This window comes from Oryx dammah, unplaced genomic scaffold (assembly GCF_014754425.2).
Source record: "Oryx dammah isolate SB20612 unplaced genomic scaffold, SCBI_Odam_1.1 HiC_scaffold_17, whole genome shotgun sequence".
NCBI lineage: Eukaryota > Metazoa > Chordata > Mammalia > Artiodactyla > Bovidae > Oryx > Oryx dammah.
The window spans coordinates 63,880,233-63,904,330 of NW_024070201.1; the positions used below are offsets into that span (position 1 = coordinate 63,880,233).

General features: G+C 41.4%; 1 protein-coding gene across 1 annotated transcript in view; it reads left to right on the forward strand.

Moving 5' to 3' along the window:
• TRIM44 (tripartite motif containing 44) overlaps positions 1–24,098 on the forward strand; it is a 110,993-nt gene that overhangs the window by 7,187 nt on the left and 79,708 nt on the right. The window contains exon 2 of the mRNA XM_040259026.1: positions 9,632–9,709. Within this exon, the coding sequence (XP_040114960.1) occupies positions 9,632–9,709 (78 nt within the window). The remainder of the gene's footprint in view (positions 1–9,631; positions 9,710–24,098) is intronic.

Sequence of the window (24,098 nt, forward strand, 5' to 3'; positions counted from 1 at the left end):
CACAATCTAATAAAAAGGTAGAGGTGACCTTGGGGTATTGGAAGGACAGCAAAAAGGCCATTATGGAATGAAAGAGGAGTAGCAAATAGATTAACAAGACAGTGTGTTTCTCACTTTGTTGCCACATTTTGGAATCACCTGTGGATTGGGATTCTTTAGAAAATACCTATGACTGGCCTCACCCCAGCCTAAAATCAAAATCTTTGGGAATGATCAGGTATTTTGTAGAATGTCTTTCTCTTGAGATTTGTCACCTCTCATCTCATGGTTAGACTGGAGTTACTGGTTTGTAGAAGGAAGACCATGGAATTAAGGGTACATACTGTCAAGGGGACTCTTGTGAGAAAAGGTCCAGACTTTCCTTGCATTCTCTCCCAGGAAGTGCCCTCTTTTACTCTGCCCCAACCTTTCAATCAGAATAGAATGGATTAATAGACTTACTGTGCTATCAGATGGTTACTTTTCAGGGTAAGTTTGCTGATGTAGTAGGTATGTAATTCTTAAGCCTCTCTGGGGGTAAAGGACTATGTGCTTGTGGTATCACCTTTTCTTGACACAGCCCACAAACGGACGTTGCCCTGTCTGTCCACTGATAACATTCCCCTTTTCTCTTCCCATGCATCTCACCCACAATTGAGAAGCTAGAGATCTGTTGGTGTCAGTGTGTCTTCTGCTTGAAGTTACAGTTCAGTCTGGGATAACTGGCTCAGCTTCACGCTCTTGTTTCTGTTGTGTGTTTTAATATCCAGAGCCAGAGGCTAAATGTTGTCATGTGGCAGGAAGGAGCACAGATGCTCATGACCTCTCGGAAGAGGAGGCAGCACAAAGAAGGGGTGAAACAAATACTGTAGTCCAGATATGTGGGGTAGAGATGAGAATCTTGATGTGTGTGTGTCTGTGACTATGCTAGGGATCAAGCCAATGTGTGTGTGTGTGTGACTGTGCTAGGGATCAAGCCAACATGATATCAGGATAAAAAAATCAATATTGATGCCCTTTACAGATGTCAGAAATTAATCAAGAATGAAAAAAATAAAACCGAGCAAGCAACAGCTTCCAAATACACTGTGTTAAGTCCATAATTTATGGCAAATAACCATATGGGCAGTGACTGGTGTGCGTTGTATTATGCTAAATTGTCCCTGTTGAACATGTATTTATAAATTAAACTCAGTTCAGATGTATTTAGCTAGTTTTTGATCAGATAGAGTAATCTGCTTTTAACTTCAATATAATATGAGAAAAAATATATCCAGACTATAGCATATAGTTAGCTTTATTGTCAAAACCTGATGTTTTTAAGCTGATTTTATTTGTGTGAGTTTTGGAGCACTTAGGGTGAGCCATGTGACAGATACTGAGAAAAAAGAAAGGTTCCTGACATCGGAAAGCTCATACTCTCTTTCACATGCCTATTTGTGTGTAAATATTAGAAAAGAGGTACAAATTATATGTCACAGGCAGAGGAGCCTGACAGACCACAGTCCATGTCGCAAAAGTCGGACACAACTGAAACAACTTAGCATGCACGCATGGGGGCTCAGAGGAAAGAGAAGTTAATTTCAGCTGCAGACATGTAATCAGCAACGCTTTCTTAGAGGAAGCGATATTTGAGGTGGGTATTTGATGGGTGCACTTTTACTGGGTAGATACCACTCAAGTGCTGGGCAGTTGGCCTCTGTGTTCCCATAGCAACAGCCTGTGCACAGTATATTATATCACTATTGTTTCTTCCCAACATGCCTGTGTCCTGTGTTTGTTATGAATTCTTCTAGGGTTAGGACTGTATGTCATTTTCTGTCCCTCCACCTAGCACAGTGCCTGCTGAAGAGTAGATGTACATGATATGTTCTGTAAATGTATGATATGAAGTATAATCTCTAATAATCACACGGCATCAAAGAAAGAGACTATTGCATAGGGATTTACCACATCAATGTTTACATTAAGTTCAACTGCATGTAAAATAGTGAAGTAATGTGGAAAACTCCAAAATAATGGCAGCTCAAACAAGACGGATGTTTTCTGTCTTGTATATAAGGAAGTAGGCTGTCTAAAGCTGGTATGGAGGAATCATGAAGTTACTAGGAATCTAGGCTGTTTCTACCTCTGTTACGGCATCCCTAGGGTTTAGTCCTTGTCATGCACCAAGATGACTACTGGAGGTCCAGCCAATACATCTGAATTCCAGGATGGCAGGCACAGGAACATGAAGAAGGGAAGAGAACCCTTTATTTTAAGAGAACCTTCCAGAAGTTGTACACATTGCTGTTTATATTTCAGTGGTCAGAGTTCAGCCCCATGGCATTATCTAGTTGCAAGAGAGGGTGCTAGGAAACAGTCTTTTTTTTTTCAGGCCATGGTGTGTCCAGCTAAAACTGGAGTGTCTTACTAAGGAGAAATGGGAGAATGAATATGAAGGACCAAGCTGTCTTGGCCTTAATTAGCATTACCCTCCATGGGTTTGAATCCTGGCTCAGCTACTTGTTACCTGTGTCATGCTGGAGAATTCATCCTTTCTCTCTCAATCTTGGTTTCATCATTTATAACATGGCCATACTAATTACTTCTCCGTTTAGGGCTGTAGTGAAAACCAAATAATACAGGGAAAGATCTTAGCACAGTGCCTGGAATATTATAATCCCTCAGCCATTAGTGACTCTTCCTACACCTACGGAGCCACTATTCTGAGCTCAATTCCAGACCAGTGAGTCTGACAGAAGTAGAAGTTCGGACACCAAGTTTCTTTGGGTGGAAACTGGTCAGCCCCCTCTCCTTCTGCTCCTTCTGCCTGCTCTATTCTGGTGGGTAGAAAGGCTGGTGAAAAACCTGTCTTCAGAGAAGAGCCTCCTGTATATTTCAGTGTCCTGCTGGGGCCTTATGCACTAGCTAACCAAAACACAGCTGGTATGTCTAATTTTAGGTTCACAAGTCTTGCTGGTTGTCCTCTTTAAATTCTGTTTTACATTCTGAACTGTGGGAAATTTTTATAGAAGCAGAGAGGAGGCAGGGGCAATACACCGTTTTCTTTCTGCTTAGAAAATAGCCTCCGTTTTCTTTCTAGTAGGAAATGGGGACAAGTCGGGGAAAGCCATTATAGGCACCTCCATTGTCCTCCCCTCCATCCGTTGGGTCTGTGTGAACCCTGGTGGGGTATAACTTGTGGTGAATGATAGACTCTGATTTCATGTGTGTGAGGAATTGAAGTCGTATATATCCTTTTATATTTTAACCTTTAAATTTCACTCTGTTGCCTGTGTGGAGAAGGGACTGTAGGGTAGGTGAGGGGACCTCACCTACTTGCTTCTTGGACCTCAAACAAGCAGGGAGTAGTAGAGACGGTAAAGTGAAGTCGCTCAGTCGTGTCCGACTCTTTGCGACCCCATGGACTGTAGCCTACCAAGCTCCTCTGTCCATGGGATTTTCCAGGCAATAGTACTGGAGTGGATTGCCATTTCCTTCTCCAGAGGATCTTCCTGACCCAGGGATTGAACCCGGGTCTCCCGCATTGTAGACAGCCGCTTTACTGCCTGAGCCACCAGGGAAGACTAAAAGAGTAATTGGACTTGGCCTAGGTTTTAGAGTTAGGTCTGAAAAGACTTGGTGATAGGTTTTCTCAGACCCAAAAAATGATTTTAGGTCTGAGCAACTGTGTAAAGGTGGTTACCTAACATAGGAGTGGATTTGGAGTTGGAAAATCAAGTCATGTGAAGAATTTGGAAGAGAAATTTTGGACATGGTGTGGTGATACTAAATTCGGTTTAATTTAATTTTGTCAGGACTTTGCTTTACGGTTGGATTCCTTAGGAGGACTTCTTATACAGTCTATCTCCCAAACCTTTTCCATTGTTTCTCCCCAAAAACCTTTTTGTAAAAATGATAGAAAGTTGGATTGATTTTTTTTTCTTTTTCTTTTTGAAAGCATGGTACCAATGCAAGGCCACTGGGATAGAAAAACAACAACAACAACAACAACAGCAAACAGGCAGCCAATATTCTTTTGCAACCCAGCATCTTCTGATTCTTTGTAATACAGAATTTAGTATTTAGGAGCCAGTTTAAGATACTAAGTGATTTTTACATTTCTAGTGACACACAACTTTTCTTTTGGTCCCCAGGTGGTAATAGGCTTTAGACTAGACTGACTCCTCTGAAAGTATAGAGACTGGTTGTCAAGAAACTCTTCCTGTTCTGATGCCGCCTTTACCTGCCATATTCCACCTTTTTTCTACCTCTTGCCCATTTCTCAAAGAATGTTTATATTAGAATGAACTATATTACTTCTGTGTTTTGGATGGACATGTATTTATGAGGTATTCTGAATCCCTTTGAGGAAAGACATGCCACCTTTCTTGGTGTTCAAATACAAAAACCCTTAGAGGTAAAAAACTCTGAGTTGCTGCTAAGGGTGGCAACTTCAGATGTCTACAGGGAACAGCAAGGTAATATTAATGAGAAGCCATCCAGGGTAACTGCGACGTACTGAAGGGAGCTTGCCTCGCCTGAAGTGGGTAGTTGCTACTCAGCTTCCGCCAGTTGCTGCTGTGTGGAAAGGGAACCCAGTACAGTCAGACCTTTCAGATTTTCAGAAGAAGCTAGCAATCTTTATGATGTCGTATCTCCTGGTTTTTAAGTGTTGGCGATTAATTTTAAATTCCTAGCATGCTAGTGTGGGACAACACTCTAAAAACAAAACAAAAGTTGCGTCAGCTGTGACCTGTGAATTTGTAGGTTCTGATTTGGCCCCTTTTCCTCATTTACAAGTTGAGAAACAGAAACTCTGAGATATAAAATGACTTTTCCAAGCTCACATAGCAGTTAGTAGGAATGAAGCCTGATTCTCCCTTCTCTTTATGCAGTGCCCTATACATTAGGAAAATTAAACTTTGGGGGAACTTTGAGGAATGCGCCAGTCCCTTTTCATAGAATAGTGCATGTACTTTCCAAATCTTGTGTATAGTTTGGGGATTTCAAACTCCCTGAAATCAATCTATGACTCCTAGGTGGAGAATCTCCTCTTATACCTTTGGTTCATGTTTGCTGCAAAGGGAACAGTGCCCTGGTATTTATACGTAGGCAAATTCAAGGAGAGAGACACTCGAAGCAGAAACTCTGGGTTGGTCTTCCCTTCCTCCCCTCTACTCCTTTTTGTGTATTGAATCCTAATTAGACAATAGGAATACATTTAAGTAAGTCTAAGACTCTTCCTACCAGTATTCCCATTACCAGTCACCCCAAGTCATTGCTTTTCTAATCTTTTACATACATATGTAACCCATAGAATAGTTTTACATTTCTTTAAATAAATGGTATAGTATGCCTTGTTTGGCAAGTTTTTTAAAATTCAGCATTGTGCATTGCCATGTACATACCAGTCTAATTCATTCTTTTTATTTGCCATATCAGACCTCATTTGTAATTCCATAGTTTATTTAGCCACCCACAATTGATGGATGCTTCGGATATTTCCAGGTTTTTACTATTAAAAACAGTGCTGCAATAATTATTTTCGGGCATACCTCCTTGACACATGTTAGTGTTTCTCAAGGGAAGAAGGTGAAAAATGAACTTCCTTGGCATGTGATTTCAAAGTAGCTTTGTTATATCAGCAACATATGAAAATTCCCTACCTCCCCAAAGTCTCTCATCACTTGGTGTTATCAAATCAAAACTTTTTTTTGATTTGGATAAGTATGATGGATAAGAAATGATATCATAATTACAAGTAAGTTTGAGCATCTTTTACCATCTTTTCATATGTATATTAGCCATTTCACATTTCTATTACGTTCATATCCTGTGTTGGGATTTCTTTTGTGCTTATTTGGCTTTTTCTTATTTATAGGAAGCCCTTATGTATTTTTCCATGTGTTCCTGATACCAGCCTCTTCTCTTGTACATGTTACAAAGCTTTGTCATTTGGATCTTTTTGATCCTGATTTTGCTGCTGACCAGCTCTGAAATTTGAGGGGTGGGTGTCACAACAGAGCACTTGTCTTATTTTAATCTACACTCTTCTTGGGGGAGGAAAGAGGTTCATAAACAAGGATAGGCTCACATGTGGGAAGGAGGTGAGGAAGAGCAGCATCAGGAGACACTTCATCACCACTCACAGTGCTTGCCCCAAGGACTGACATAGTAGAATCTGGCCATTTATGCATCCACATGTATCCAAAGTTAGAATTCTTCTGACTTCTCAGTTAGAACACAAGTTTCAGAGGTACCTCTTCCATTCCACCACAGTAGGGAAGTATGTAAGTATGACCTACTCCAGTTATCTTTTGACTGATGGGTGCCCTCAGCAAACTATTAAAATGCAATACCACAAGATGCTTTGGAGACACTCATACTCAAATACCACCGTAGGCATAGACAACCTGTGCCCCTGCCCTGTGCTTTAGAGGGCCCTTCCTTTGCCCATGGCTGCCCCCTTCTAGTGGAGAAGTAAATGGCAACCCACTCCAGTATTCTTGCCTGGAGAATCTCATGGACAGAGGAGCCCGGAGGACCACAGTCCATGGGGTTGCAAGAGTCGGACACAACTTAGCGACTACACCACCACCACCACCCTCCCCCCGCCCTCCCGCCCTTCTAGACCACTCTCCTAAGTATCCAGAATCCAAGAATTACCTAATGAAATGTCTTGATCCTGCTCTCAGGGCCTGCAGAGGCTTTTTCTGAGCCCATCCTCCAAAAGATGAATCAAACCAATAGACCCCACCCCTGATAAGTGCATTCTTACATTCCAGGTGTGGTCCAGGGTGACTGTTTGAAAGAGATGTTCCCAGAACTTGGGTGTACTAGCCAGAGCATCTGTGTACAAGGCTTGTTGAGGTGCAGGAAGGGACCGGGGTGTGTGAAAAAAGAAAGGCAGTGGCTTTGGGGCCAGGGTAGTCCATTTTAACTCTTGCCTCAGCCCTGCAGCTGTCAGAGGAGAGTCTCCCAACTGCTTATTTGGGAGGGAGGGTAGTTTTTTTTTTTAAGCCATTAGGGATGGTTTTTTTTTTTTTTTTTCCACCACTCATTTAGAGGCTGGCTCCATATAGACCCCAGTTATCTTTGAGAATATTCTCAAAGAGAGCGGGGTGGGGAGTGGTCTGGGTGAATTTCCTGAAGGAAGGGTCTCTGCCTCTCCTCTATCACTCACCTGGCAGGCAGTGCTGCTATTGCTTTGTGAAAAGGAAGAAGGATTCCGCTGACCCACTGGATTTTTATGAAAGAAGGCTAAGGGTCCCCTTATCTCCCCTCACAAGGCACAACTGCCGGCAAACAGGCTGTCTGCTTCTTAGGGATTCCATCGTCAACCTGCTTCTCTTCTGAGTGTTTTGAGACACAGCTTAGTGCATTCCTTTCTGTTCTCTAAGCTGTGGGGGGAGGCAGGGCGGTGAGGAAGTCATAATATATCAGCGCTCTTGCTGAGAGCTTAAAATGGGTGCTGGCAGCTGGGATGTGGGGGAATAGAGCTTTCCAGGGACAAGTGACCTGCTTGTTCAGCCAATGAGAAGCAGGTTAGGGGAATGATATCACCAGACAGGCGTTATTGTCTGATCATCTCATAAAAGCGGGATTGTGTCTGGCAATTTAACCCTTCTTTAGGTACTTTGGGTCTCACGCACTTCTTGGTATGTGACCTCCAGATTCCTTTTCCCACCTGTCTGCTGTGAGACCAGAGATTAAAGATTTAAATTGGTGATGAAATTTGGGAAGTGATGTCATCATCTTGAAAATATGAACTAAAACTTAGAACCACAGTTCGGGTGGGAATGTCAGCTGCGTCTGGAGAGCACATCTAAAGAAGATACCCATCTTAGGTTACATCAGACTTTTACTGTAGACTTGGGAGAGAATGGAGGGTAGAGAGGGGGGAAAGGATTTAGGCTTTCGTCTATTTTAATCTATATGATGGAGACTTACTAAGTATGCCCTGTTTTGGAGAAATTGGAATTTTCCTCCCAAATTGGGAGAATATCACTGAGTCTGAGGCCAATTTTGAAGAACAGATATTTGTCATGTTTGATTATATTACACTTATTTATTGTTCCTTGCCCATAAAAATGACTTGATTTTCTCATACCTCCTTTCCATCACTGGTGAAATGAGGGTAAAGATCCTGTCCTATCCCCGAGGAGTTGAGATAAGAAAACAGACTAATTCATGTGACTTTTCATCTCGTGCTACACACATGTATTATTATTAAGGCATTTGTATCTTAAGATTGCATATTCATTCATTCATCCATTCATTTGTTCAGCATACTTTTTAAAACGCCCTGATGCTGGATGCAGATACAGAGAAAAGACGGAGTTATTACCTTTAAGGAGTTTTAAATATTGTGAGGGAGACAGACAATAATAGTAAACACGTCTCATACATCCATTGTCTTTACCACATGCCAGGGCCTGTTCCAAGTACCTTGATGTATGTGAGCTTGCTTTATCTTACTACAGCGCTCTGAAATGGGTACCATTATTAGCTTCATATTAGAGATAAAGCAGTTGAGGCTCTGAGAGGCTATGATTTGCCTGAGGTCACGCAGATCCAGTGGTAGATTTGGGACTTGAACCAGGCAGTGTAGCTTTAGTCTGCGCTTTCAGTGTGTGCTAACCAGTGCAGCGATCACTAGCTATACGTGGCTTTAGAGTACTTGAAACTTGGTGAGTCCAAATTGAATTGGGCTGTGCGAAACATACACTAGATTCCAAGGCTCTGGTATGAAGAAAAATGTATAAAATTACCTCATGTTGAAACCACATGTTGTGGTGATAATATTGTGGGTATACTGAGTTAAGTAAAATGTATTCAAATTAATTTCCGTTTTTTGTTGTTTTTTTTTTACTACTTGAAAACTTATATACATGCCTTGCATTTTTGGCTTATATTTCTATTGGACTGTGCTAGGCTAAATCATTATAATGCAGTAACAACAACAATAATAATAGGGGGCATTTATTGAGCTCTCACTTGGTGCTACATATTATGCTCATGCCTTTACAAACACCATTTCAATTAAGCTTCAAAATAACTCTTGTTATAATCTTCATTTTGTTGAAAAGGGAGGAGGTTTTGAGAGTCAGTAACCTGCCTGAGGTTAGTTAACTAGTTAACGTAGACCCCGAATTTGGAACGTTTTATGTCTGACTCAAAAACCTGTGTTCAACCAGCACCCTGAAATGCCATTTCCAGTTAAATCTTGGGGCATTTTTTTGGTTTGTTTTTATTTTTGTAAGAATATTTAGTATTGCGTACATCTGTATTTGTGATGTAGAAGTTTAAAATCAAAATCACTTAGTCATAAAATAGACATCTTGGATAGAAATCTCTTGCAAAGCTTTGGCCCTCCGTGAATAATGGCACAGTTGAGCCCTGAGATGAAGCAGTGAGTCACCCTATACAAATTGTGTTTAATTTTCATTCCAATTATTCTCTCAGGTCACTGGGCAATTTATGTCCCAACCGCCTTTGTCCATAGAGAAGAGGAAAAGGGGCAACACAGCTTTCCTTAGTCGTTTAGTCTTCTTGCTGATAGGAAGGGAAAAAAAATGCCTTCTGTTTCATTGTCCCATGAAATACTGTTTGTTTCTAGAGAGTAACAAAGTGCTGTCTGATGACCGCTGACTTTCCTTTCTTCTAGAGCAAAGACTCAGGAGGACTGAAGGCGGCTATGATAGAGTTGGTGGAAAGGTTAAAGTTCAAGAGCTCAGACCCTAAAGTAAGTATTGTTTTGGATTTAATTGGATATTGGTACCCCAAGTATTTCATTCTCCTTGGGCTAAATTCGAGGGATGTTAATAACAGTCTGTCTGAACATTGCATCAAGATTAATTAAGCCTGCCCATCAAAAGCAGTGTTCTAATGTGCCTAGAGATAAGTCATCTATTTTTCCCCTTCTCTATTTTATGACTTACAACACATAATCATTAATTGTTTTCTCTGAACTGCAGACAAGTGCATTTTTAATCTTCCTTTACTGGGCCTTTGAGACTACTGGTCCCTGTGTCCATTAAATCCAGCCACAGGCATCAGAGATACAATCAGCTTAATGCTGGGGACTGGAATAAGCTCAGGCCTATGCAGTTGGTGTTCAGTACTAGCGTCTTGTCACTCTCCCACTTACAGGAACCAGCTGCCACAGTGAATGCCTTTGTCCTCATGACCTGGAGTCTGGTCTGGGAAATGGTTTAAGCTTCCCAGCTTTCTTTGCCAGATGTTGGGGGTGCTCTAGGATTGGTGTTCTGGGAGCTGCCATACCAGGGTTTGGGGGTGGATGGGGAACTGAACATGCCTGAGGGATTATGACTCATGCAGCCTCCCTTCTCCTGCACAGACGCTCGCTGTGGCGCTCCCGGTACTGGTGCCAGTTGGCTTTGCCTGAGAGTCAGAGCCTCTCACAATGTAAGAGAGAAAGGAAGATGATTTTATTTGACTTTCTGTATTGTCATTTTTTTTAATTAAAAAATTTTATAAGAGGAATTAGACTAGCATTTCCTGAGCACCTACTAAGAGCCAGGCACTGTGCTAGGATCTTTACATACCTTTTTAAAAAATTGTGGTAAAATATGCAAAACGAAACTTACCATTTTAACGTGTTCAGTTCCATGACGTTAAGTACATTCATTTTGTTATGCAGCATCACTACTCTCCACCTCCAGAACTTTATCCATCATCCCAAACTGAAACTGTGCTATGAAGCACTAACTTCATTCTCCCTCTCCTCTTACATACTTGTGATCATTGCAGTAACCTTGTACATTAGCTTTTATTCCCATTTTATTGATAAGAACACTGAGGTTCAGAGAGAGAGGGCCATTAGCCCCAACTAGAGTGTAATTTAGGGCTGAGATTCAAAATCTGATTCCAGTGTTTGTGTTTTTATTATGCTCTAAGCACTGGGTTTCATCTCTGTTCTCCTATATAATCACATTATGCTTCCATTTTCTATTGTGAAACACTCTATGAGGCAGAGCCGCAGACAATGACAGGCTCTTCAAAAGGTGGCTGCAGTCACCAGTCTACAAAATAATTTTCATTTTATACAGCATTGAAAGTTCTTGGGACATCAGTAACACCTCTTGCCTTCTGGTGTGTTTAGGGTTCCAGAGCATCTTAATACAAAAAAAAAAAGGAGTAACTTTTGTCAATTTTGGTAGCTCAAAGTAGAAAGACCCCCTCAAAACTACTTACATTAAAGTAGTTTTCCTTTAGTGAAAGTGAACCAATTAATTATTAAAGATAGCAGAAAGCCTTTTTTTTTTTTTTTAACCAAGTTTCCCTGGTTTCTGGGACAACAGCTATCCTGAAGGAAACAAATGTTTTCCTCTTTCTGCCATACCCACATGCTTATAGGCAGTGAAGAGCAGGAGGATGTGTACCGGTTACACTGAGTGGCTTCTGTGCCTGATGACAATACAGGTGAAGTGCTTTGGGATCCTTTATGATGCATATAGTGCATCTGGTGGGAAACTTGCCAGAGCTGAAAGGATTGAGCAGTCCCCTGCCAGCAACCCATGGAAGCCTCGGGATTTTCCCACGATGCATCGTAAGCTAAAGGATAGTTGTTAGGACCTCGCTTGGTCTTGAGGCTATTTATATACACGCACCTTTCTTTCATCTTCTCTTTGTCCCATCCTGGATGATTTCCCACCAGTCTGTTTTATTGTCAAGCCCCTTTCTCGTCCACCATATGTGTGGGCCATTTTTTACCTGGAGCCAGCTCGAAGAAGGACCGAGGTCATTGCAGAATGACTGTCAGATCACAAAGAGGGGATGAAAAATGGGGCACTTAAATACATAATTTCTGCAACAAAGAAAAATTTCCCAGAAATAAACCGGTGTCTTCCAAAAGAATCCGTGCATTTTTAGTCTGTTCTGTCTTCCCTCCGAACCCTACCACCCCTTTCTTACGTTGCCCTATTTAAGAAGGGCAACATCTCTCAGGCTTTGGGACCTGTCATTTCCGGGTGTGGCAGCTTTGCATAGAAGCACTGATTAAGTCATGGAGCACTGAGCACTCTCTCTGCCTCACTTCCTCAGGAATTCCCTAAAGCCTCACAAAATTTGATTAGTCCAGACACTGAGGTCTGCTGGGGACTGAGTTAATTTTTACATCTCAGTTTTGCCAGAGAGAAGTGGAAGATGCCTAGATTAACCTTTTTAAAAAAAAATTATAAAATAATATATGCTTATAGATTAAAAATACAAATATTCATAAAAGAAATTAAAAGGAATTTCCCTCAAGTTAACCACTGTTAACATTTTGCTATGTAACCTTCTAGACCTTTTTTCATGTGGAAATAAACGTTTCTAGGATATTTTACAAAAATTATACCATAGCTGTGGCTTAAGACACAGAATGTCTAAAACATTCTTCAGTGTCAATAATATACACTTCTAAATGAGATGCCTCATTTTGCCAAAATATTCGTCAGATACCCTCTTTTCTTCAGATCAATGGTTCTTAAACTTTAGTGTGCATGAAAATCACTTGGAGGACTTATTAAAATATAGCATACTGGACCCAACCCAGAGTTTCTGATTCAGTGAGTTTGGGGGGACTAGAAACTGTGTTGGACTTTCCTTATTTTCCTGCCCTCTTGTGTTTTGGTTTTTTTCATTCTTTTCTGCAAATAGCCAGAAGAGCCCTTGTAAATAAGTCCAAATGATTTCAACCTTGGAAAAAACGAAATACATAAAAGTCTAGGCTTAGAAAACAAACTGAGCTGAGGCAGCAAAGGAGTAAGAGAGGGGAAGGGAGGTGAGCTGAGTCATCAGCTCAGGCTCCCTGAGAGGACAGAGTTCCTTTAAACAGTTATGTCCAACAGGGAAGCAACAAAGCCAAATAAAGGGAAAGGAGTTCTGGTCAGGAATGAGGAAGGATGATCAAAGCGTCATGGTCTAGGAGTGGGCTGAGTTCCAAGACCAGAGGAACAGCAAGAGATATCAAATCCCAGCTACTAGGATTGAGCCTGAGCATGGGAAAGAGCACCGGTGATGGTTGGTAAAGAGGGCACAGGTCCACATGAGGTTGTGTGTCTGCGTGTTGCTGGGGTGAGCCTAGTTTTAAAGGCGACAGACCTCCAGGGATCCAGAACTTGTGTACAGTGGAAAGAAATTATTTTTAATAGCAATCTTTATTATGTTTAATTGAAAGTTGTCTATCAAGTAATTCTCATGTGTTTGACATGATCCAGTTTGCAAACATTTTTTTGCAGCCAAACTTTTCAGAAACATCTGTTGCAAAAGCAGGATTTTAGTCTCTAGATTTCTTACATTTATTCTAGACTTTAGGGAAAATAAAGATGTAGTTAATTAGGGGTTTGTATGTGTGTGTATGTCCAGGCTGGATTTTTAGGAAATTTAAAGCACATGAGTTCTTCACAGCTTTCCTTTGTAGTGACTATGCAATCATCTTTCATAGTTTACCCAGGGGAAACCTGAAACTTAAAAAACACATCGATTCCTTTCCTTTCCTTCCCTCTGCTCAGTCTCCCAGAAAGCACTGAGTCAAAAGTATAACATGCTAAGCTCAGTGTAACCAACCTCTCATCATGCAGTTAATGATAGCCATTTTCTCCATTATATATTGATTACTTTTCTTTCCATAGAAGAGGCGCCATTGACTGCTTCCTATAACTGGTGTGCTTGAAACAAAAGGTTAAACCATGTTTATGTATCTAGAATTTAATTTATTAAGAAGTTATCCTCAAAAAAGCATCTTAAACTTGAGCCAAGTGGCTCACATTGTTCTCTCTTAATGGAGTGGAATTAAACATGGGGTCTAATCATACTAAGACTGTCTAGAATACAATCAGGTTCTTTTCCTTTTTTCTCTGATCTCTAAAGGTATTCTTACTGAAGTGTGAAACCAAAGAATTGTCTAGTAACATGAAATTAAATAGAACTGAATATTGTTTTCTTGTTTTATTTTTATTTAGCATTTACAGAGCATTTTATGATTGAAAGAGGACTTTATGGTACTTTTTAATAGCTGATGTCATTGACATAGAACATAGCCCAGACCTTCACTCCAGTGCTAATCAGACTATTGTTAAAATGATAGGTTTTGCATGTACAAATGGTAATGGATAGAAGCCAAACCGAACTTGAATTCTTAGTGTCTTGTTATCAGCTGGGTCAAGCCAGGCCTTGTGCCAGTCCTTGTCCTGCCACAAGATAGGAGTATTCACTGAGGCAGTATTTAATCAACCATCTAAAGCAAATAATTAAGATGCCCCAGTTATTAAATTGGTTCATTCAAAAGTGTTTCTTTGGTTGGAGGGTTATTAGAATTATTGACCTAGTTCTTCACTTTAAATAAAAAAGTTGTAAATAGTAATCTTGGAAGACAAGAATTGTGTTTATCTCTGTATCCTCAAGCCCTATGAGCATGGTGCCTGGCACATGGTAATAGATTTTCTTCTTCTTGTGCACGCTCAGTCACATCCAGCTCTTTGTGACCCCATGAACTATAGCCTACCGGGCTCCCCAACCATGGGATTTTCCAGGCAAGAATACTGGTCTGGGTTGCCATTCCCTTCTCCAGAAGAGCTTCCAGACCCAGGAATTGAACCCATGTCTCCTGCACTGGCAGGTGGATTTCTTTACCATTGAGCCACCTAGGAAGCCCTGTAGTAATAGATATGCATTATCTATTAAACAACCATATGAAAAGAAATATTATTATTTGCCCTGTTTTATGGCTATGCAATCTAAGACTCAGAGGTGTTAAATAGCTTGCTAGTAAGTGTTGGGAATGTAGCTTAACTTCAGATTCATTCTGTCTCATGTTACATACCCCATACTATTGTTGAACCCATTGATGAGTTGATATTTATACACATAGCCTGTCTAGTGATATGACTCTTCACTATTTTTCCCTCACACCCTTCTTTTACCTTCTTTCCCTCTCACCCTTCTTTTAGGAAACTTACCAGTGCTTTCTCAGGTCCAGTCTAGGCTCTGAGGCATAGAAATGACCCAGAAGCAAATGTGACCCCTTTTCATCACATGTAGACACTGAGGCAGTGAAAAAAAGAGAAGCAGGCTCTTTGCCATCTTTCACCAACTCCCTGCCTTTATAAAAACAAAACAGTTTCCCCTTTTCTCATCCACTGGTTATAAAAGTAATACATGTTCTTCGTATAAAAATATGGAAAGTACAGACAACTATAATGAAAAAGGGGAAAGAGTCTGCCAATCTGCTGCTGCTTGCAGTGGTTTGTAAGCTTTCAGTACTTTTTTCTAAAATTGAGGATTCTTGAGCCTCACTCAGAACATCTAATTTGGTAGTTCACAGTTCTGCTTTTTTAGTATGCAGCCTGATGCATACCGTCAACTTCGAAACATACCAGTGAAAAAGCTGGTTAATATTGTGGTGCTTAGCCTTTTAGATAGAATAGTCCTATTATTCTATATACAGTTAACCTCTGAACAACATGATTCGAACTGCGAGGTTCCACTTATTTAAGGATTTTTTTTTTTCAGTAGTAAATACTATAGTTCTACACAAGCTGCAGTTCATTTGATTTGTGCACACAGAACCCAGAACAGCAGGTATGGAAGAAACCCGTATGTGGAGGGCTGACTCTGAACCAGACAGGGACCTTCAGCCCAACTTCAACAGAGGGTAGCCCACAGCACCGTTCAAGAGACAGTGGTATATATACCTGTTAGAATTCTTTGTGTGTGTGTGTGTGTTTATATATATGTAAAACCATATAGCTGTATACACACACACATACATACATAATTTGTATCCTGCTTTTATCTCCTGACATTATTCCTTATAAATACATATATTTTATCATTTGAATTCACTTCTGTCTTTGAACCCCAGTTTCAAAAGCTAAAGACCTGAATGCCAGTCTGCCTTTATTGCCAAATGAAAACTTTACCTAATAAGGCATTTCTGTTTTCTCCCTAATAGTGTAAGCATATTCTGTGAGTTTATTTGTTTTTTTTTGAGGCAAGCATGATAGTCACAGTCTAAGGTTATTCAGGCACAATGGAAACTGAGTTAGTGCAAAGCCAGATACACAGTTGTGTAGTCAGCTCCAAGCTACCTGTTTCACAGTATCTGTCTCCGCACTGGTCAGGCTGTCTCCCATCATGGGACTGAGTGAATAAATGCAGAGCACAGTGGGAAGTCCAAGGCCATCGGCTCCAGTCCCTCCACTCTGTGGATGAGAACACTGAGGTGCCAGGAGAATAAAGGTTCTTGTCCAAGGTCACCCAGGCACTTACAGCAGAGTGAGAGAAGGCTGACAGCCTTTAGGACTACAGCTCTGTAGTTTTCCAATAAAGAGAAGTTTTGTCCATTTGACAAGGATGTGGAAAAATTAGAATCCTCATAACTTTCTTGAAAGTGAAAGTCGCTCAGTCGTGTCCAACTCTTTGCAACCCCATGCACTATACAGTCCATGGAATTCTCCAGGCCAGAATACTGGAGTGGGTAGCCTTGCCCTTTTCCAGGGGGCTCTTCCCAACCCTGGGGTGGAACCCAGGTCTTCCTCATTGCAGGCAGATTCTTCACCAGCTGAGCCACAAGGGAAGCCCAAGAGTACTGGAGTGGGTAGCCTACCCCTTCTCCAGTGGATCTTCCCGACCCAGGAATCAAACGAGGGTCTCCTGCACTGCAGGTGGATTCTTCACCAACTGAGCTTTCTCGGGGGATATAAGATGGTATAGTCACTTCGGAAAATGGTCTGGCGATTACTCAAAAGTTTAAACCTAAGAGTTGCCGTGTTATCCAGCAATTCCATTCCAGGGTATAAACCCAAGAGAGATGAAAACATACATCCACACAAAAACTGCACACCAGTGTTCATAGCAACATTATTCATACTGTCCAGAATGTGAAAACAACCCAACCAATGCATGGGTAACTGAAATGAGGTACATCCATACAGTGGAGTACTATTTGGCAATAAAAAGAAATCAAGTCCTGACACATGCTGCAACAAGGATAATCCTTGGAAACATGTTGAGTGAACGTCAGTCACAAAAGGCCAAATACTGCATGATTGCCTGATTCCATTTATATGAAATGTCTAGAATAGGCAAATTTTTAGAGAAGGAAACTAGACTTGTTGCCTGGGGCTGAGGGAGATGGAGGAATGGGGAGATAGTGATTGCTAATGTTCTAAAATTGATTGCGGTAATGATCACACAATTCTGTGAATGTACTAAAAAGCACTGAATTATATGACATGTGAATTATATCTCAGTAAAGCTGTTGAGAGATTATTGTCTGAGTCACTCTCTTTTCAGCCCTTCACTTGAAATGTCATCAGTGAATACTCTTTTTCTTTCCCATTTCCTCTTCTAGCAGGAGTGAAGGTCAGAGATCTAACGTTAGCCTCTGTTAGGGGAGGCAACACTATATAGTTACTAAAAGCTCCCTGGGACAGATGCCTTGATAACTGTAGTCTTGAGCAGATCCTGTGTTTAACCTCCCCATTTCTCAGGGTTTTTTTTTGTTTGTTTGTTTTTTCAGCGGCAAAATAGAGGATAATAGTACATACTTCATAGGGTTGTTAGGAAAATTGAATGAGGGAATCCATTTAAAATGCACAGGACAACATCCTGTAAATGGTGGCTGCTGCTAGCTGTCTCCTTGTCTGAGAACCATCACTGTTTCCAGCGGAAAGGCAAGGGTTCACGGTGGGTGTAGATTCCTTCCTCAACCCCTCCAGGAGTTCAGAAGACCTGCTGATACTGGTGGAGAAAAATAAGCCACCTGTTTTATAACTAACTGGATTCCGCACTTACATCAATTAACACTTCCCAGGATTAGTGACACTTACAGATTGCAGGTTTCAAAGGGCCATTGCTACCTCTTTGAGTGATAATGACACGCAAATAAATTGAGTTGAGACCCCTAGGTGTTGTTGCCTGGCTGGCTGACTCTGGGCTTTGCAGGGTGACCTTGCTGGTTGTTGACTCGGTGTCTATTGCCCATTCAAGTCAAGGCAAACATATCTGCCTCGGGGAGCATGCAACTGTTTGTCCATAGATTCCCAGTAGAAATAAGAAATCAATGCATAGAAGCAATTATGTTTATTGTTATGAAGCAAACCCTAGTTAGCATAACTATCTGGTGCCAAATTAAAATAAAAATAAAGAAATTAAGAGCCACAAAAGAAATCAAGTACGGCATTTGAGACATACTAAGATATATACCCCACTTTAAAGTAAATACCACTGATACTGGTTCCCGCCCTACTTCCCCTTCCCCTTCTGCTTTACCTTTTGACTCTTCTCTTTCTCATGGAGCACCCAAGCTCCTAACTGAAGCACCTCCAGGCTTTTTAAAACTAGGTGGACAGGGTCTCTGAGCCACCTAGGGGGCTGGAGCATTGTTAGAAATCAAAGGAATTGAGCTTTAAATGGCTTAATAAAATTAACACATTGTAATGTCCTTCTCCCCACTGCTCCAGCTCCTCTGCACTGACAGGAGCCTTGATAATATACTCTCTGCCAGAGCTTAAAAGGCCTATTACCTGGCCAACGTGAAGAAGGCAATGGAGCTGTCAGGACACCTCCACAGCAGCCACACTTCAAATTTCCAGTGCAGGATTGTATTTGACATTTAATTTAGGAGCCTGGGTATCTAGATATAAAACTTTACTGTGATAATAGTGATAAAAAACCACCCAGAGTTTTATTTAAGGGCCTCTTCCTTTCCTGTCCCCCTCACTCTCCTTTTCCTTTAGTTCAACCAGGGATCGAACCTGCGTCTCTGGCATTGCATGCAGATTCCTTACTGCTAAGCCAGTGAGGAAGCCCCATAGATGCTTGTATGTATACATGAATGTAAAATTTGAAAACCGGCCTCTCCCCTGGTTGAGACCTGCATTTAGGCAAAGGGCAAAATCCATCAAGTCTCTGAGTCTCTGTGGTTGTGTGGAGAACTGCCATTCAACCCATGATCCAGTTGATGACCATCCCATGGTTGAATGGCTTTTGTTTTATTTCTTTAGTAGGTGAAATAGATTCTATGATATCACCTTAATTCCCAAGTGAATCTGATTAAATACACATTATAATCCCCATTTTACAATTGAAGAAGCAAATATGTAAGAGGTTTAATGACTTGTCCAAGGCCACAGGGCTGGGATGGCAATCAATTGCCTTTGTGTGATTGCTATACAGAATTAGTATTAATTATAGGAGGTTTTCATTTTCATGCATTGGAGAAGGAAATGGCAACCCATTCCAGTGTTCTTGCCTGGAGAATCCCAGGGATGACAGAGCCTGTGGGCCGCTGTCTATGGGGTCAAACAGAGTCGGACATGACTGAAGCGACTTAGCAGCAGCAGCAGCAGCATTAACTTTATACTTATAGGAGATGGATTGGGAATAGTATACAAATACACTCTGAGTTTGTTCAGACTTTTAGGGGAAAAGTTAAATCAACTATGCCATGCTTTCCTTTACTTTTATGGCAAAAGAGCACAGATATTGGAACAGGATGATTTTATTCAAGCACTGGAACTTAATTAGCTCCCTCATTTAATTTGACTGAACCTTCAGTTTAATTATGAAGTGAGACTAATCATAGTTCATCAGGCACTCTGTCTATCAGATCTAGTCCCTTAAATCTATTTCTCACTTCTACTATATAATCATTAAGGATTCGATTTAGGTCATATCTGAATGGTCTAGTGGTTTTCCCTACTTTCTTCAATTTAAGTCTGAATTTGGCAATAAGGAGTTCATGATCTGAGTCACAGTTAGCTGCCGGTCTTGTTTTTGCTGACTGTATAGAGCTTCTCTATCTTTGGCCTCAAGGAATATAATTAGTCTGATTTCGGTGTTGACCATCTGGTGATGTCCATGTGTAGAGTCTTCTCTTGTGTTTTTGGAAGAGGGTGTTTGTGACATCCCCAAGAAAAAGAAAAGCAACAAAGCAAAATGGCTGTCTGAGGAGGCCTTACAAATAGCTGTGAAAAGAAGAGAAACAAAAAGCAAAGGAGAAAAGGAAAGATATACCCTTTTGAATGCAGAGTTCCAAAGAATAGCAAGGAGAGATAAGAAAGCCTTCCTCAGTGATCAGTGCAAAGAAATAAAGGAAAACAATAGAATGGAAAAGACTAGAGATCTCTTCAAGAAAATCAGAGATACCAAGGGAATATTCCATGCAAAGATGGGCTCAATAAAGGACAGATACTGTATGGACCTCACAGAAGCAGAGGATATTAAGAAGAGGTGGCAAGAATACACAGAAGAACTGTACAAAAAATATCTTCATGACCAAGATAATCACGATGGTGTGATCACTCACCTAGAGCCAGACATCCTGGAATGTGAAGTCAAGTGGGCCTTGGGAAGCATCAGTATGAACAAAGCTAGTGGAGGTGATGGAATTCCAGTTGAGCTATTTCAAATCCTAAAATATGATGCTGTTAAAGTGCTGCACTCAACATGCCAGCAAATTTGGAAAACTCGGCAGTGGCCAAAGGACTGGAAAAGGTCAGTTTTAATTCCAATCCCAAAGAAAGGCAATGCCAAAGAATGCACAAACTACCGCACAATTGTACTCATCTCACACACTAGTAAACTAATGCTCAAAATTCTCCAAGCCATGCTTCAGCAATACATGAACCATGAACTTCCAGATGTTCAAGCTGGTTTTAGAAAAAGCAGAGAAACCAGAGATCAAATTGCCAGCATCTACTGGATCATTGAAAAACCAAGTTCCAGGAAAACATTTATTTCAGCCTTATTGACTATCCCAAAGCCCTTGACTGTGTAGATTACAATAAACTGTGGAAAATTCTGCAAGAGATGGGAATACCAGACCACCTGACCTGCTTCTTGAGAAATCTGTATGCAGGTCAGAAAGCAACAGTTAGAACTGGACATGGAACAACAGACTGGTTCCAAATAGGAAAAGGAGTACATCAAGGCTGTATATTGTCACCATGGTTATTTAACTTACATGCAGAGTACATCATGAGAAACGCTGGGCTGGAAGAAGCACAAGCTGGAATCAAGATTGCCAGGAAAAATATCAATCACCTCAGATATGCAGATGACAGCACCCTTATGGCAGAAAGCAAAGAAGAACTAAAGAGCCTCTTGATGAAAGTGAAAGAGGAGAGTGAAAAAATTGGCTTAAAGCTTAACATTCAGAAAACAAAGATCATGGCATGCGGTCCCATCGCTTCTTGGCAAATAGTTGGAGAAACAGTGGAAACAGTGTCAGACTTTATTTTTTTGGGCTCCAAAATCACTGCAGATGGTGACTGCAGCCATGAAATTAAAAGATGCTTACTCCTTGGAAGAAAAGTTATGACCAACCTAGACAGCATATTCAAAAGCAGAGACATTACTTTGCCGACCAAGGTCCATCTAGTCAAGGTTATTGTTTTTCTAGTGGTCATGTATGGATGTGAGAGTTGGACTATAAAGAAAACTGTGCGCCGAAGAATTGATGCGTTTGAACTGTGGTGTTGGAGAAGACTCTTGAGAGTCCCTTGGACTGCAAGGAGATCCAACCAGTCCATTCTAAAGGAAATTAATCCTGAATGTTCATTGGAAGGACTGATGTTGAAGCTGAAACTGTAATACTTTGGCCACCTAATGTGAAGAGCTGACTCATTTGAAAAGACCCTGATGCTGGGAAAGATTGAGGGCAGGAGGAGAAGGGGATGACAGAGGATGAGATGGTTGGATGGCATCACCGACTCAATGGACATGAGTTTGAGTGAACTCCGGGAGATGGTGATGAACAGGGAGGCCTGGCGTGCTGCAGTCCATGGGGCCCAAAGAGTTGGACACGACTGACCTGCTGAACTGAACTGAACTGAGACTAATCATACTATGTTTTTATTAATGAGTTCCCTGAAAACAGAAACTTTTGAGAGGCAGATAAGAAATGATGAAGATTGGTTTCAGGGCTTTTGGCGGCCCGAAAAGAATTTTCGAAACTGTAGTTATTTAACAGGCCCTGTGATTAAATAGGTTAGCAGACTGTTAGCTCCTTGAGGAGGTGTCGTAGGGCTTCAGTCAGCCAAAGAGAGCAAATATGATAGAGGCGAGCTGTGACGTTGAGCAGCTGACTCTACCTTCAGACTCTGTGTAGGTGCCGAGGAGGGGAGTGTGACCTGTGCTTCCTGCGCTTTCTGTGCTTGGCGTCTATGTCATGGAAGCAGATTGTATCTAATCTTATCAAACTAGAAAAGGCTCCGTGATAATTTGACCATCTCCTGAAACTGAGGCAAGGAACCTCTGGCTTGACTCCATCCTCTTCAGTGCCTAGGGTCTGTGAGGAAGTCCTTCCCAGGTTCCTGTGGGAAATTAGAATCTACTCCCAAGGGTGTGGGCTCTGTTTCTCTGGGAGAACTGAATGGAGCTGTGTATCTGTGAGAGCTCAGTGGGTACCAAAGGAAAAACCCATGATAAATGTTGCCACCAGGCTCCTCTGTCCATGGGATTCTCCAGGCAAGAATACTGGAGTGGGTTGATTGCCATGCCCTTTTCCAGGGGATCTTCCCAACCCAGGGATTGAACCCAGGTCTCAGACATTGCAGGTGGATTCTTTACCATTTGAGCTATGCAGGAAGCCCCTAAATGATCACAGTTACTGTTAACTGGGCCAGCAGAACAGTTTTGCTGATACGTCTGGGTTCCCAGAAAGTACTAAGTTCTTCCCATGTATTATTTTGTATAAATGTCACAGAAATGTCTATGAGAGCCATACGATTAGCCCTATTTTACAAATGAAAATCTTACCCCTTTCTGAGCTTCAGAAGCACAGAGTTAGCAGGGCTGACAGTAAAAGCTTTCTCTATCACCACAGACTCCACCAGCTTTACCATTCTGACCCTCTGTAGCAGAGAAGACCCAGAAAACAGGAGCCCTGCATCTCAGTGTCCTTTCCTGAGGATTCCTGGTAGCTCGGGTTGCGTTGGTTTGGTGGTCTCTATGGTATGCAGATAGCCATGCGTATCTTTGCAAGAAAGATGTTTGGGTAGCGAACCAGAATGGAGGTGATAGGTGGGTCTTGTTTTGAAATTGCTTTCATCTTCAACAGATAAAATAGGCTATCTTTGTATATTTAAGTCTAAGAGGTTTAAAACTAGTATAATTTTTGTTTAGTTGCCCCTGAAACTTTCAGGGTCAGTTACTACCTCCCACTTCCTAAACAATGACTCCTGAGGCAGAAGCCATCTGTCAGGTTTCTATATATGTTAAGGTACAAATAAAGCTGAAAACAAGGCGGAGTAGATGCTCTCACTCGTATTCGTGTTTGTTAAAGGGTTTTGGGGACCCATTGTTCTACTTTCACATTTCTACAGGGGGCAGCCAGCATTTTTTTCTGTCCACTCAAGCCAAGTGTTGCTCAGAAGCTCATGACTACTTTCTCTGTTGCCACCCTGGAGTCAGGTAGAGAGAAGCATCTTGAGGGCAAGCAGCAGTACCATTCAGAGAGAGCCCAGCATCCCTCTTGAATTGTTCTCTGGTGCAGCCAGTTAAGTGCCATGACACCAGGTTCCACATCAAGTTATCATGGCACGAAATTCACAGCAACCGACAGCATGAGCAAGCAGTCCTGGGAGGACAGAGTACTTGCACTGATGCCATAACCGTGATGGTTAGCTCTCCGTCTCTCGTGTAGGGCTGCTTGTTGGTCTGTTCTAACTGTGTCTCACAGATGACTGGAGCACACAGTTACTGTCCACTTCACAGCTGATTAGCAGATTCAGGTGTTTATTAGGATCTTTCCAGCACCAAGCCTCTAGAAAACATAGTCTTGAGTCTAACATTCTGTGTATGTGTGCGCTCATGTACATGTGTGTTTATGTATATTGAGGAAAAACCACAAAAGGGAGGATATTCAGAAGAAGCATATTGCCAGGTCTTATACATGAAGCTGATAAAGAACAATAGAGTACTTAGGCTCAAGTACCAAAATTTATCATCTCAGGAAGAAGCACTCTGGCAGAAATAGAGGAAGGCTGGAGTATTCTAGCTGAAATGTGGGGCTCCTATCCATGAGAATGTGATTCTGCAAGTCAAAGATACAAGCCTAGCTGAAGACTCTGTAAGGCAAATCTAAGGTCTAAACACCCAAGAAGGAGAGCTTGAAGGACATA